Below are 13,607 nucleotides of genomic sequence, written 5' to 3'. Positions count from 1 at the left end.
GTTAGTCAATAAGACAACAATTATTTTTAACTTCATATATTCACCATAAAAGGCTTGAAGATCAATAAATCTACCCATCAAACAATTCAGCAAATATGCTGAGTGGTGAAACTCTCTTTTGGCAGGTCCCATTAAGACATCCAAAAAGTACTTGTCATATCCAGTTGGGAGGAAGATAGCAATAGTACTTCCCATGTATAAAAAAGGTATTAAAAGGACCATAGCAATCATATGTTTGTTAATCTAATGGATAGTAAATTATCATCAAAGTGTCAACTTTTAAAGTATTTCCATGAATATTATCAAGTTGACATAAAAAAGAGAGGAAAGGGAGGAGAATACCATGCATAGCTTTGGCCAGAGTCAGGTCTCATATTTCTACAGCTAGCATGTGAAATGTGCATGTCCATAGCCTGCCGCAGCACCTTGTTGGTGGATGTGATTTATGACACAGACAGAAGGGAGGGGATACAGGGGTAAAGTTCAGATGCCATAAAGCGGAAATCACTTTTGGCTATGCAGAAGAATATGCCAAAATGTTGACCCTAATAAATGAATGGGGTTTTTTTTTGAACTTTGTCTTGAGGCTCATAAATTAATTAGGTCATCTTTTGGAAACTTCACACAAAGAAGCTTAGATCAAGAGCATGAGTAAAATATATGAGTCTAACTATCAAGCATCTTAGCCCTAATTATAAAAGTTTATAAGGCAAAGGTTATCCTGATGCTGCTATATGGAACAGAGATTTGGGGCTTAAATATCACTACTAGAACATGCTAATTCAGAGCATCTGAGAAATATCTTGGAGGTGTCCCAAAGGTGTTTTTTCAAGAGGCAACTGGACTTTCTTTTTTCTTGGAAGACATTTTTCTTCTCATCCAAAAAGCATCTTCAAGGAAAAAACAGAAACTCTTGTCTGTCAGAACAGGCAAAATTTCTAATAAGGATCTCTTGGATAGTAGAACTGACAAATTGTATTAGGAACTGTGGTCTCCCTGTCTCTTGTACAGATGTAGGAAAGCTAGAACACACACATATATATACATACATATACATACATACATACATATACATATACATATACATATACATATACATATACATATACATATACATATACATATACATATACATAATACATATACATATACATATACATATACATATACATATACATATACATATACATATACATATACATATACATATACATATACATATACATATACATATACATATACATATACATATATCCAATCACATCTCCAGCATTTGGGTTGTAAGTTTGGATACATAGAAGCCATTTTTTTATGATCTAAATGCCATCTATAAAGTTTTCTCTCAAGTTTTGGGCTTGTGTAAATTTTACATGTCTTACCCAGATCCTTTCCCATGTATCCAATATTATTTGGTTCTTCAATATTTTGAGCCCACTTTATCATACAGTCTTTAACTAATTCTGTTTCGGAATCCATCTGTATTAATACATTGTATAGTCTCTTTATATGCATTAAGCTTTGATCTCTTATTTGTTCTAAGAGCCAAGGTGGCGCAGTGGTTAAATGCAGCACTGCAGGCTACTGCTAGATCAGCAGGTCAGCGGTTCAAATCTCACCGGCTCAGGGTTGACTCAGCCTTCCATCCTTCCGAGGTGGGTAAAATGAGGACCCAGATTGTTGGGGGCAATATGCTGACTCTCTGTAAACCGCTTAGAGATGCCTGAAAGGCCTATGAAGCGGTATATAAGTCTACTGCTATTGCTATTGCTAAATAAATTATCCTCAAGTTGCATAAAACCAATTTTTTGATCTGTTTTCCACCTGGCCTGCAGTTGTCCATACTGGAACCATGTTTGAATTACCTTTTCCTCTTTTAATTCATCCAAGGATTTTAGTTGTAATACACCCCTTTCTAGGGTAAGAAGCTGTCTGTAAGTAATTATATCCTGTTTTTGTACTATGTGTCTGTATCTGTCCGCCCCGTGCCAACTCAGTGAAGCGGTTGACGTGATGTGCCAGTGCCTCGAGGCTTTTAGGGTCTGGATGGGGGTTAACAAGCTTGTACTCAATACGGATAAGACCGAGTGGCTGGTGGGTTTCCCTCCTACTAATTGGCCAAGTTTTCCATCTCTCAGGCTGGGGGGTCAAACAGTATGCCCCTCAGACAGGGTTCGCAATTTGGGAGTCCTCCTGGACCCACAGCTGACTTTTGAACACCACTTGTCGGCTGTGACCAGGGGGGCATTTGCCAGGTTCGCCTGGTGCAGCAGTTGCGTCCCTACCTGAACCGGGAGGCCCTCACAACAGTCACTCGCGCCCTTGTGACCTCTAGACTGGACTACTGCAACGTGCTCTACATGAGGCAGCCCTTGAAGAGCATTCGGAGACTTCAGCTTGTCTAGAATGCGGCCGCGCGAGCGATCGTGGGTGCGCCTCGTTTCACCCACGTAACACCTATCCTCCGTGAGCTGCACTGGCTACCTGTTGATCTCTGGGTGCAATTCAAGGTGCTACTTGTCACCTACAAAGCCCTCCATGGTATTGGATCTGGGTACTTGAGAGACCGCCTACTGCCAATTACCTCCACTAGACCGATAAGATCGCATAGATTAGGCCTCCTCCGAATTCCATCAGCCAGCCAGTGTAGACTGGCAACTACCCGGAGGAGAGCCTTCTCGGTGGCTGCTCCGACCTCTGGAACGAACTCCCCATGGAGATTCGGACCCTCACCACCCTCCAGTCCTTCCGCGCCACCCTTAAAATCTGGCTGTCCCGGCTGGCCTGGGGTTAACGATTCTAACTCCACTCAAATTGTATGACTGTTATGTTCTTAAATGATGTAGTGTCTCTATGTTGTAAATTGTTTGTCCTCCCCCCCCCTTTTGAACTATGAGCCTCCCTGAGTCCCCCCAGGGAAAAGGGTGGCATACAAATAAAGTGAAAATGAAAAAAAAAAGAAAAAAAAATGAAAAAGTATTATGTTTTGCATATAACAGACTAGTAGTTACCTGATCTGAGATCAACATATTAAATTGGTCTTTTAATAAGATAATTGCTTCTTTAATCTTTATATCTCCTGGTTTTAAAGTAAAGTCTTGCTCTTTCTTCCTAATTTCATCTTCCATTTCTGTTCGCTTTTCCCCTTGTTTACATCTATGTAATCTATTTAGATTTATCAAAGCTCCTCTCATATACGCTTTACTTGCATCCCATACAATTTCCATAGATGTACCCTTATTCATATTAAAAACAAAGTATTCTGTTAACAATATTTTACATTCATTAGTATATTTCAGCCAATTAATAAGCCTATGCTGGTCGATTGTGCAGCTGTTGCAATTTAATTTAGTATTAAATCATTCCTTTTCTTTGAAGTTTTAAACTCTGTAGAAATTCAAAGCCCGATCAGTGTTGATGCTTGGCGCCATTTTGAATATCTCTTTAGCAAGTAAGATATCAGAAGGAATTCTTGTAAAAATGAAGCTAAGCATTAATACAAACAATTAAAAGTTCACGTGTATAGGGTCTGCTCGTCTTGAATTCAGTAAATCAAATTTTGTTCTGAGGATGGGAGGTTGTTTTGTGTTGCCAATAAACAACAGGAATTCCTGGCACGAAAACAATTCTGCTCTCGGGTGCTCCTTCCTCCCCTCCCAGAGTCGATCTGAGAGAGTTAGTTAGCGCGTTGCGCAGCAAAATAAGCTCACCTTATCTCCTTCGCCCGAAGAAAAGGTAAACAAGCTGTCAGATGGCTGATGGATTGCTCATCAGACAGATAACGCGTCCAGGATTCCAGAGCTGTTACAACCAGCTCCCACCCGCAAGCCCCTCCCCCACCAGAAGTCCAGAATTTGGGATATTGAAGCAGAGAAAGATATTCCATAGATATGCTCAGTAAGGCTGACCATTGAAACAGATGAGCCACTATAAACATAGTTTCCCAATTGTCAAGAATTTAAATACAGAAGTGCCTTAATATTTTGAACAGTATTTAAAAATGCAGATTTGAAAAGCTGGACACAATGGTTAAAGGTGGAAGATTTAACCAAGTATCTTAAAATGAACAGACTTGTATTTGCAGAGCTCCATAGAAAGAAGGCATAAGAAGTGTATTTGATTGTCAAATGTATAAGAAAGAGAAAGGTCATCGTGGACCATACATTGGATGAAAAACCTACTGGGATCCTTATATTGAAACAACATATTTTCCAAGTGATAAGAATTTAAAAATTATATATAATTTGTCCCTTAATTGAAAAAAAAAGTTTCTTTGATACGTGCACACATGAATCGGAATGTGGTAAACTGTAGTGGTGATATAGAAATATGATTTTTAATTTTATTCTTGTTCTTTTTTTTCTTAACTTGTTTTTTTATTGTATTTTATATATGGTCTTATTAATATTCTGTATTTTATATTCATCATCTTAACATGACCAAATTGTTAATCAGCAATAAACAATACACGATAGTCAGATTTATGAAAACCTAATTATTTTGGACTTCATTTAAGCCCAGATATAACACAGCATTTTTCATTGCTTTTTCAGATCAGTTATGCAACTGCTTCAGTGGCTCTTAGTGATAAAAGGGAATTCCCTTTTTTCCACCGGATGGTCCCCAAAGAAGGGATCCAGTACCCAGGAATTGTACAACTGCTCACCCATTTTGGTTGGATCTTGATTGGTCTATTTGCTTCAGACACAGAAGAGGGAGAGAATTTTATGAGGACTTTTACTCCGATGCTTGTCAGGAATGGAATTTGTGTTGTTATATCACAACGATTCTCAGAGATGGGACATACAGCAGCCCTCGGGGATGCCATCTCTAAATGGAGACAAGTCAATGTTTTTGTTCACTTCATGGAATATAACTTTTCTTTTTATAGAATTCTTCCTTTCCATTTAATATTTACTGGCTTGCCAGGACCCATTGAAGGTAAAGTCTGGATCATTACACCTCTCGTAAAACAGAGAACCAGTTGGCACTGGCTTTTACAACATATCCATAGTATTTGGAACTTTGATTTCAGAAATAAAGACAAGGCAAACAATGATGTCTTTGAACTCATTCTCTTTGTGGATCCCCAGTTTGAAGATCAGTCATTTCACTGTTCATTTTCAAAGCAGCTCTTTTCTGTCAAAGGTCGGAGAAGATGCACCCAGAAAGTAACCCTTGACTCCCCAAAGAAATGGAACAGCATCCAGGTAATAAATGACCACCATGTTTACAGTGTCATCAAGACCCTGGCCCACTCCTTGGATGTTGCGTATTCCTCCAGATCCAGGAGGAGAAGGAAGGAGTGCAAAGAATGCTTGGGAGTTCCAAGGCTGCAGCCATGGCAGGTATGGGATCCTGAAAATGACCCATCAAATTTAGTTTCATTAGTAGGAATCCAACGGAAAAGGATCCCAACTGCCTTGTGGCTGGGTTTGGTCATTCTAATTGCTCAGCACACAATGTTCCAAAGCATTGGCACCAGGGCAGATACATTATGATATTAAACACTATTGTCATTTGCATTCTTTTAATAAGTGATTGAGGCTTTTGTAAAAAGGATGCGTGCATTTAAAAATAAATCTGTGTATTGCATGGGTATTTTATTAGCATCATAGAATTTTACCTTCAAAAATATGAAGAAGGCCATCTTCTTCCTCCTCTCTGTGGGAATCCCAGTTAAATCTTTTCTAACTGATGGTTGCTACAAATTTTCATTATTAAAGGGGAGATCAAATTTATCTAGTTCACCGGTTCAGTTCTAAAACCACTTCTCCTTTTAGGATATCTTTTCTCTCTAATTCAGCCAAGAGAATCTCCTCTCTTGTGATTTAGTTCTTTTTACCATGTCTCAGACTCTGGAATAACAATTAAGCTTCTATCTAATATATCCTCCTTTCCTCAAGTAAGAGATGGAAAAGGTTTTCCCAGACTCCTTATATTCAACTCCTACCGATCAATATTTGTCATCTCTTGTTGACTTTCCTCAAAGGTAAGAGCAGCAATTTTGATTTCTTCCTTGGCCTCATAGCCCTTCCCTAAAGCTGATTCAGTTTTGGGTAATGTCTTCTCCAAGTGTGGTATCTGCAAGGGCACCTGGTGTTTGAGATGGGTCTCCCCAAACTAGGACATCCACTTTGTGAGTCTGTAGAGATTCTCAGTCATCCAGGTCATGGTTGTCCCAAAGGTGCTTTTTCAGGAGACAACTGGACTTTTTTTACAATACAATACAATAGCAGAATTGGAAGAGATCTTGGAGGTCTTCTAGTCCAACCCCCTGCCTAGGCAGGAAACCCTATACCATTTCAGACAAATGGCTATCCAACACCTTTTTAAAGACTTCCAGTGTTGGGGCATTCACAACTTCCGGAGGCAAGCTTTTCCACTGTTTAATTGTTCTAACTATCAGGAAAATTCTCTTCAGTTCTAAGTTGCTTCTCTCCTTGATTAGTTTCCACCCATTGGTTCTTGTTTTACACTCAGGTGCCTTGGAAAATAGTTTGACTTCCCCTTCTTTGTGGCAACCCCTGAGATATTGGAACACTGCTATCATGTCTCCCCTAGGCCTTCTTTTCATTTAACTAGACATACCCATTCCCTGCAACCATTCTTCATATGTTTTAGTCTCCAGTCCCCTAATCATCTTTGTTACTCTTCTCTGCACTCTTTCTAGAATCTTTTCTACATCGTGGCGACCAAACTGAACACAGTATTCCAAGTGTGGCCTTACCAAGGCATTATAAAATGGTATTAACACTTCAAGTGATCTTGATTCTACCACTCTGGTAGCCTAGAACTGTGTTGGCTTTTTTGGCAGCTGCTGCACACTGCTGGCTCATATTTAAATGGTTGTCCACTAGGACTCCAAGATCCCTCTCACAGTAATTACTATTGAGCAAGGTACCACCTATACTACTATTGAGCAGGGTACCATCTGTATTACATATTTTTCTTTTGAAGATGTTTTGCTTCTCATCCAAGAACTTTCTTCAGCTCTGACATGATAGTGGGGAATGGAAGGATTTATATTCCTTGCAGACAGCTGGTTATTGGCATCCTTTTAGAGGGTCATTGAAGCACTTGGAGGTTTATTTGTGTCCTCAAGGTCACCTGAGAAGTGCTCCTGATTTTTGTGTTAAGAAGTTCTTTTGCATTTTATCCTCTGGAAATCCATTCCTACTCCCACACCATTCAAAAGGTCTTCATTCCAAATTGCATAGCTAAAAGTCTGTAGAGATTCTCAGTCATCCAGGTCATGGTTGTCCCATGGTTTGGGACAAGGACTTGAAAAGAAAAGAAAAACAAGAAAGTCCAGTTGCCTTCTAAAAAGCACCTTTGGGACATACACTTTGTGAGATTCTGATGGCTGCATTAGCCTTCTTTCCATGAGCATCGTACTGCTGGCTCACATTCAGTTTGCTATCAACTATGATTTGACATTTTATCATCCTTCTTTAAGTGTGCAATTAATGAATTATCATCCAATGAATTATATGATTAATATCCAATCATTAAAATGCTACTGGTATATTATTATCAGTGACCATATACATAACAATAATAGGCCAAAAGGTACAATACAATCTACCTTGCAATGCTGTCCTTTTTTCCTCTTTTACAAGAGATCATAAAATGCTAAAATTCAGATATTTCCCTACTGGATTTCCTTTATGCTTCTTTTTGTATAAAGAAGTCATATTTTTTTTCTAAAAGATAGCAATTTTGAAAAGTGATTAAAATAGTTTTTTCTACAAGTTGGTATAATCTTTCATCAACAACAGTTGGATTTATGAACTCCAACTGTCTGCATTAATATAAAAATATATAGAATAGAACAGATGATCAAGGGCTAATTGTTATTCATAACTCCTCAGGTTTATAAGGAACATTAAAAAATAATTCAATGCAGTTTTGTTTTTAATCCACTTTTATCTACCATCAACTTTTCTCTGCCATATTTAACTAGATTCCTAATGATCACATCAAGAAGTAATTTTTAATACTTTGCTGATATCAAAGTTAAATCATCAGCATTCCCACAATCTATAAAACAGATATAATGATATATGGAAATGAGCTTGGGGATTAAGGAAGTGATGCTTTCTTAGAATTATCAGAAATAAGGTCTATAATAAGTAGAGAAAGAAACACAGAAAGAGTCATCCCTAAAGTTTCAGGCTATACAATGAGCTGGTGTGAGGTTTTACACAATTCTATTAATCTAACATCAGTTTAGAATTAGCTCATTTGGAAGTGTTTCCTTTCTGGTCTAATTGGGACTAAGCTATTTCTTTCAAGGAGATTATGAAGGATTTGTTCTTCCCTCAAATTGTTTGCTCTAGAATATGGGTGTCAAACTCAAGGCCCGGCGGCTGGATCTGGCCCGCAGGGTGCTTAGACCCACAGGGTCACCCTGGAAAGAGCCCATTTTCGCTGGCAGAACTCTTGGGCCACTACAGGCATCCTGACATGAGTGACATATAGCTGGCCACACCACCTCCCACCTCCCGAGGTCAAACACAACCCTAACCCTAAATGCAATCGAGTTTGATACTCCTGCTCCAGAATGTCTCCCATATTTGGCTAATTTTATTATTTAATTGTCAATATATATTTATCACTTTGGAAGATAGTGGTAACACTTGTTCTCTCCACTAAGCACAACTGCAATATAAATAACTATAGAAGGAAGAATCAGTGTGAAAAGATTACATAGGATAAGAAACATATGTTTCTACTGTTAAAATTCCTGCATGTTTTCATTTTAGTTCCATACCTTTCTGAAGAAGAATGAGTTTTGCAATTTTTCGCAGTTTCAACTGTACTTGGACCAAAATGGAGATGTAGCAGCAGATCTGGACATTTTGAGTTTGTTGGTTTTCTCCAAGAAGGATTGCATCGAAGAACACCTGGGGAGTTTTGAAAGACAGAGACTTATTATCAACCAAAATGCTTCTTCACGGCTGAAGTTGCTCAACAAGGTGAGTGGAAAATGGCTATGTTTTCTGTGCTTTCGAAAGCCCTAAGACCCATTCAAGTAAGCTAAGCCTAGTCTCAAATGTGGATGAACTTCATTGAGAAGTCAACGTGTGAAGAAGAAATCTTACAGCTTATTTAAGCAGCTTGGGAGGCTCAATACTATTGATCCAAATGCCCTTCAGATGCTATAATGGCAAACACTGTTCAATAGATTGAGGAGTCACTATGTCCTGGTTGAGGAAATAGCTGTTACATAGTCTGTGATGGACTATCCCCACTGGGATAGGGCAATAGGCCTTTTACTCCTAAGAAGGTCCAAGGCTTCCAGTTCATATGAAATCACATACACTGTTTTGATGTGAGAATATACCCAAACTTAGAAAGCTGAAGCAATGAAATGAGACTTTGATCAAAAGAAAAGGCCTTCTTAGCATTGGAAGTAACAAGGGCCAATTTGAAAGGAAATGCTACTTAAATTTGGCCTTTGGCTTGTAAGAGAGCATTTTATCCAGGGGATAAATTTTTGCACACGCGTGTGATGGAAGCAATTATTTTTTACTGGGGGAGGGTTTTTGACATTTTCAAGACATTTGTAATATTTTATATAGTCCAGAAGAAACCTGTACTCTAGGTCAGATGTTTCTTCATCACAATTTTATTCTATTTTCATAAATGTAATAGAATAAAAGTTTAACAATTATTTTAGAATAAATTTTATTCTAAAATTTAATATCAATAGATCATCAGACTTTAAAATCATGGTCATATAAAATATGGAGGAACTGAAGTTAATACAACCATGAAGAGGAACCTACTGGTTGTAACTTATTTTTAAACTTCTATGATGTCCACTCTAGATGCCTTATGGTTAAACAATTAAAATACTATATAAAACATTGCTTAATGCTTAAATATTTTCTCAGTTTCTTCCCTCCAGACTTTATTAAGTAGAAAAGTCCTTTCTTGCAATGTAACGTACCAGAATCAAAAGATAGGAACTAAATGAAGATGTCAGTAGTTTTATCTCCTATAGCTGCCTGGAACTAGTCAGAGATTTCATATTTACCTAAGTGAAGCCCAGAGATTACTGTCAAGGTTCCAACTATGGACCCAAGCAAATCAGGACTCAGAGGCTAAGATTTTCCTCAAAGAACTCTCCCCCCTGGCACTCCTCCCCAACTTTATCCATTACCAGTAAAAATGACCTTGGTTCCCATGGGAACGTTCTATGTGGTGCAGTTGTGGGTTTCCATTTTTTTTACTACCAGTTCACTCGTGCACTTTTGTGCTTACGCATGTGCAGAAGTGTCCAGGTGGGTGGGCATAGTCTCGTGCTGCCACCACTACCAGTTCACATAATCCAGGTCAAACCAGGAGCAACCCACCTCTGAGGTAATGTCTCGTAATAAATTCCAACTTTCTTCCCCCTTTCCCCCCTCTATGTGGCAACTGAAGAATAGGAAACTGGCTTATGTCAGGTTCGGTCCGAAGTTGACAGTTACTTGGCTAATATTCCTATCTACATCCATTTTCCATGGATGTTGAGTCCTCACACATTGTTTTATTCTTTAGACTCTTCCTCAGTCCAAATGTGTGGAAAAATGTCATCCTGGATTTGTCAAGGAGGCTCGAAAAGGAGAGCCAGTTTGCTGCTATGATTGTGTTCCTTGTCCAGAGGGGACCATCTCTACTCAGGAAGGTGGGTAGCTGATATGGTACTGAATTTATCCACAGCATTGTGGTCAATGTGCATGTTAAAAAAGACACATCTAAGCTTGACTTTTTGATTGTTCTTAATAAAATATCTTGAAGAATGAGTTAGGAAGAGATAGGAGGACTTGATGGATTGAGTTTACTTCTGCAGGAAGAATATCTTTTCCAATTCTTAGTCTTGAAGTTTCTTTCCATGTTTACCTTTCTTAGGAACATCTAAGTCCTTTGAAACTTGAGAATTGATTACAGTCCAGCTGCAATTTTTATCCAACTAACTTTACCTTACAATCCAAAAGATGCATCGATCAATCAATTTTTTTCAAGATCATAAAGCTACATAAGCAGAAAGATCTAACTGGAAGAACTGATGGAGGGAGAGAGGTTATGAGAAAACGCAGCATGCACTTTGCTCCCTCCCTCTCCATCCTAGTTAGTTTTACTTTAACTGAATTTTAAATTTGTAATCCTTATTTATTGTTTCAATTGGATGTCTATAAGACACCTAAATTTTTCTCTGGTGAGATGGGTGGCATACAAATAAATAAACAAACAAACAAACAAACAAATACATACATACATACATACATACATACATACATACATACCCACACACACACATACATACATGAAAGAAAAAAGAAAGAAAGAAAGAAAGAAAGAAAGAAAGAAAGAAAGAAAGAAAGAAAGAAAGAAAGAATGAATTAAGCAAGGAAGCAAGCATTACCATTAAACAAAGAAATGGCTGTTCTCCCAAGTATTGGGATAGGGTGAAGTCAGAGCCTGATGAAAATGTGGGTAGCCTCATAGAAGGGTAGTTATTATGACAGTATTCCTCTTTTGGGTGTTATTTTTGTTGTTCTTTATATGATTGTGTACATAATTGTATAATTATTGTATATGTCCGTGAGGGTGAATCTATGGCATGCTTGCCAGAGGTGGCATGCACAGCCCTCTCTGTGGGCTTCTGTGCCATCGCCAGTTGCTCTTCCAGGTTCCATCGCAAGTGTGTGCGCCAGCCAGATGGTCTTGCCATGTGCCGGAGCACCGGAACCCTGAAGAGAGCAGCAGTTTGGTGTGCATGGCATGTTAGACCAGCTGTCTGACACACATGTGCAAAATACAACCCAGAAGATCAGCTTTTAGCAGAACTCATGTGCTCCAGTCAGCTGATCTCTTCTAGGTTTCAGTGCTCCGGTGCACGTGCGCTCCAATTTTTGCACATAGTGCCAAAAAGGTTAGCCATCACTGATATGGGGAACTGATATGTACATACTCCTATTGAATATTTACTATGGCTTTCCAGTTTCTCAATAACAGCTGTCATCAGATCTATCTTCAACTTTGAAAGGAACGGCTATTAAAAACTTGTTTTCTTTTCTCAGATACTGAAAAATGTACCAAGTGCCCAGATGATCAATATCCAAAGAAGAGAATCCAATGTATCCCAAAGATTATAACCTTCCTCACTTATGAAGAACATCTGGGCATCATTTTGGTCTCTTTCGCCACACTTTTGTTCCTAACCACAGGCCTTGTTTTAATCATATTCATTCAATACCGAGAATCTCCCATTGTCAAAGCCAACAACCGGGACCTCTCCTACATCCTCCTTGTCTCCCTCTTGTTCTGTTCTTTGTCTGCCTTTCTTTTCATTGGACAACCAAGAAAAGCCAACTGCTTTCTCCAACAAACAGTGTTCAGCATTGTCTTCTCAGTAGCTGTGTCTTCTGTTTTGGCCAAAACAATCACAGTGGTGTTGGCTTTTCTGGCCACAAAACCAGGAAACCGAGTTAAGAGATGGTTGGGGAAAAGCTTGGCCAACTCCATCATACTTTCTTGTTCTACTGTCCAAATTATGATCTGCTCCATCTGGCTCACAGTCTCTCCCCCGTTCCCTGATTCTGACCTGCAGTCCCAGCCTGGAGAAATCATCCTTCAATGCAATGAAGGTTCCATTACCATGTTTTATGTTGTCCTTGGGTACATGGGTTTCTTAGCTGCCATTTGTTTCACAGTAGCTTTCCTGGCCAGGAATCTGCCTGGAGCCTTCAACGAAGCCAAGCTGATCACCTTCAGCATGCTGGTCTTCTGCAGTGTCTGGGTCTCCTTTGTGCCCACCTACCTGAGCACCAAAGGGAAATACATGGTGGCTGTTCAAATCTTCTCCATCTTGGCCTCCAGTGCTGGACTCCTGGGATGCACCTTTTTCCCCAAGTGCTACATTATCATCCTGAGGCCAGATCTAAACACTAAAGAACATCTCATGATAAAACTGGGGAAATAATATTAAAATTTCTTCTTAGTTTCATGATATTTAATGGTTAAAATTCTCAAGCAGCTCATAACGGACAGGATAAGAAATGTGACACTTATATTAACCAAGAGATACAGAAAAGATGAAACCCCCCTCCCTCCCAAAACAAAAGGGAAGTTTTTTTTTCCTTAGGTGGGATGAATATGGAAATCTAAGTCTGTGTGAACAAGCTCTCTTTGTCTCTGTGACTTACTCTTGAAAGTAGATGAGGGTAGTCGAGCTGGGTGTCAAGGATGTGCAGATTACCTTCCCAGTGGCAACACTCGGGATGACCTTCCCCAGTTACTTCTGTATTTGTTTGGTAATGTCATAATCCTTGTGGAGCCTCAGAATTCCATGAGTTCAGTGCTTCCTGCTCACTCTCCTAATACCCTTTCTGGACATATCCCCAAAGAACTGACCCCACTACAAAATATCGTCTGTAAGACTCAACACTCTCTTTCAAAAATTGATTTGAGGATTCATCTTTTCTTCATTTAGCCATGATTAATCCTTTTTAATTTTTTTTAGAATAAATTACATTCTAAAAGACAAATTACTTTTATTCTATTAGTTATTAGGATAAAAATGCAATGCGGAAACTCTACCCAGTAGGACAGGAATT

The 13,607-nt window shown here is 38.9% G+C and overlaps 1 protein-coding gene across 1 annotated transcript; it reads left to right on the top strand.

The window, feature by feature from the left end:
• The first annotated feature begins 4,285 nt into the window (after nucleotides 1-4,285).
• On the top strand, nucleotides 4,286-12,973 carry LOC106547849 (vomeronasal type-2 receptor 26-like). Its single transcript, XM_087707713.1, has 5 exons — nucleotides 4,286-4,300; nucleotides 4,551-4,649; nucleotides 8,766-8,978; nucleotides 10,549-10,675; nucleotides 12,072-12,973. Exons 1-5 carry the CDS (start codon nucleotides 4,286-4,288, stop codon nucleotides 12,971-12,973), a joined length of 1,356 nt encoding a protein of 451 aa, XP_087563839.1.
• Nucleotides 12,974-13,607: the final 634 nt, after the last annotated feature.

The sequence above is a fragment of the Thamnophis sirtalis genome, unplaced genomic scaffold (assembly GCF_051295495.1).
Source record: "Thamnophis sirtalis isolate CommonGarterSnake01/CBP01778 unplaced genomic scaffold, rThaSir2_p1.2 scaffold_3, whole genome shotgun sequence".
NCBI classification, from domain to species: Eukaryota; Metazoa; Chordata; class Lepidosauria; order Squamata; family Natricidae; genus Thamnophis; species Thamnophis sirtalis.
This window is presented reverse-complemented; position numbering and strand designations above follow the sequence as displayed.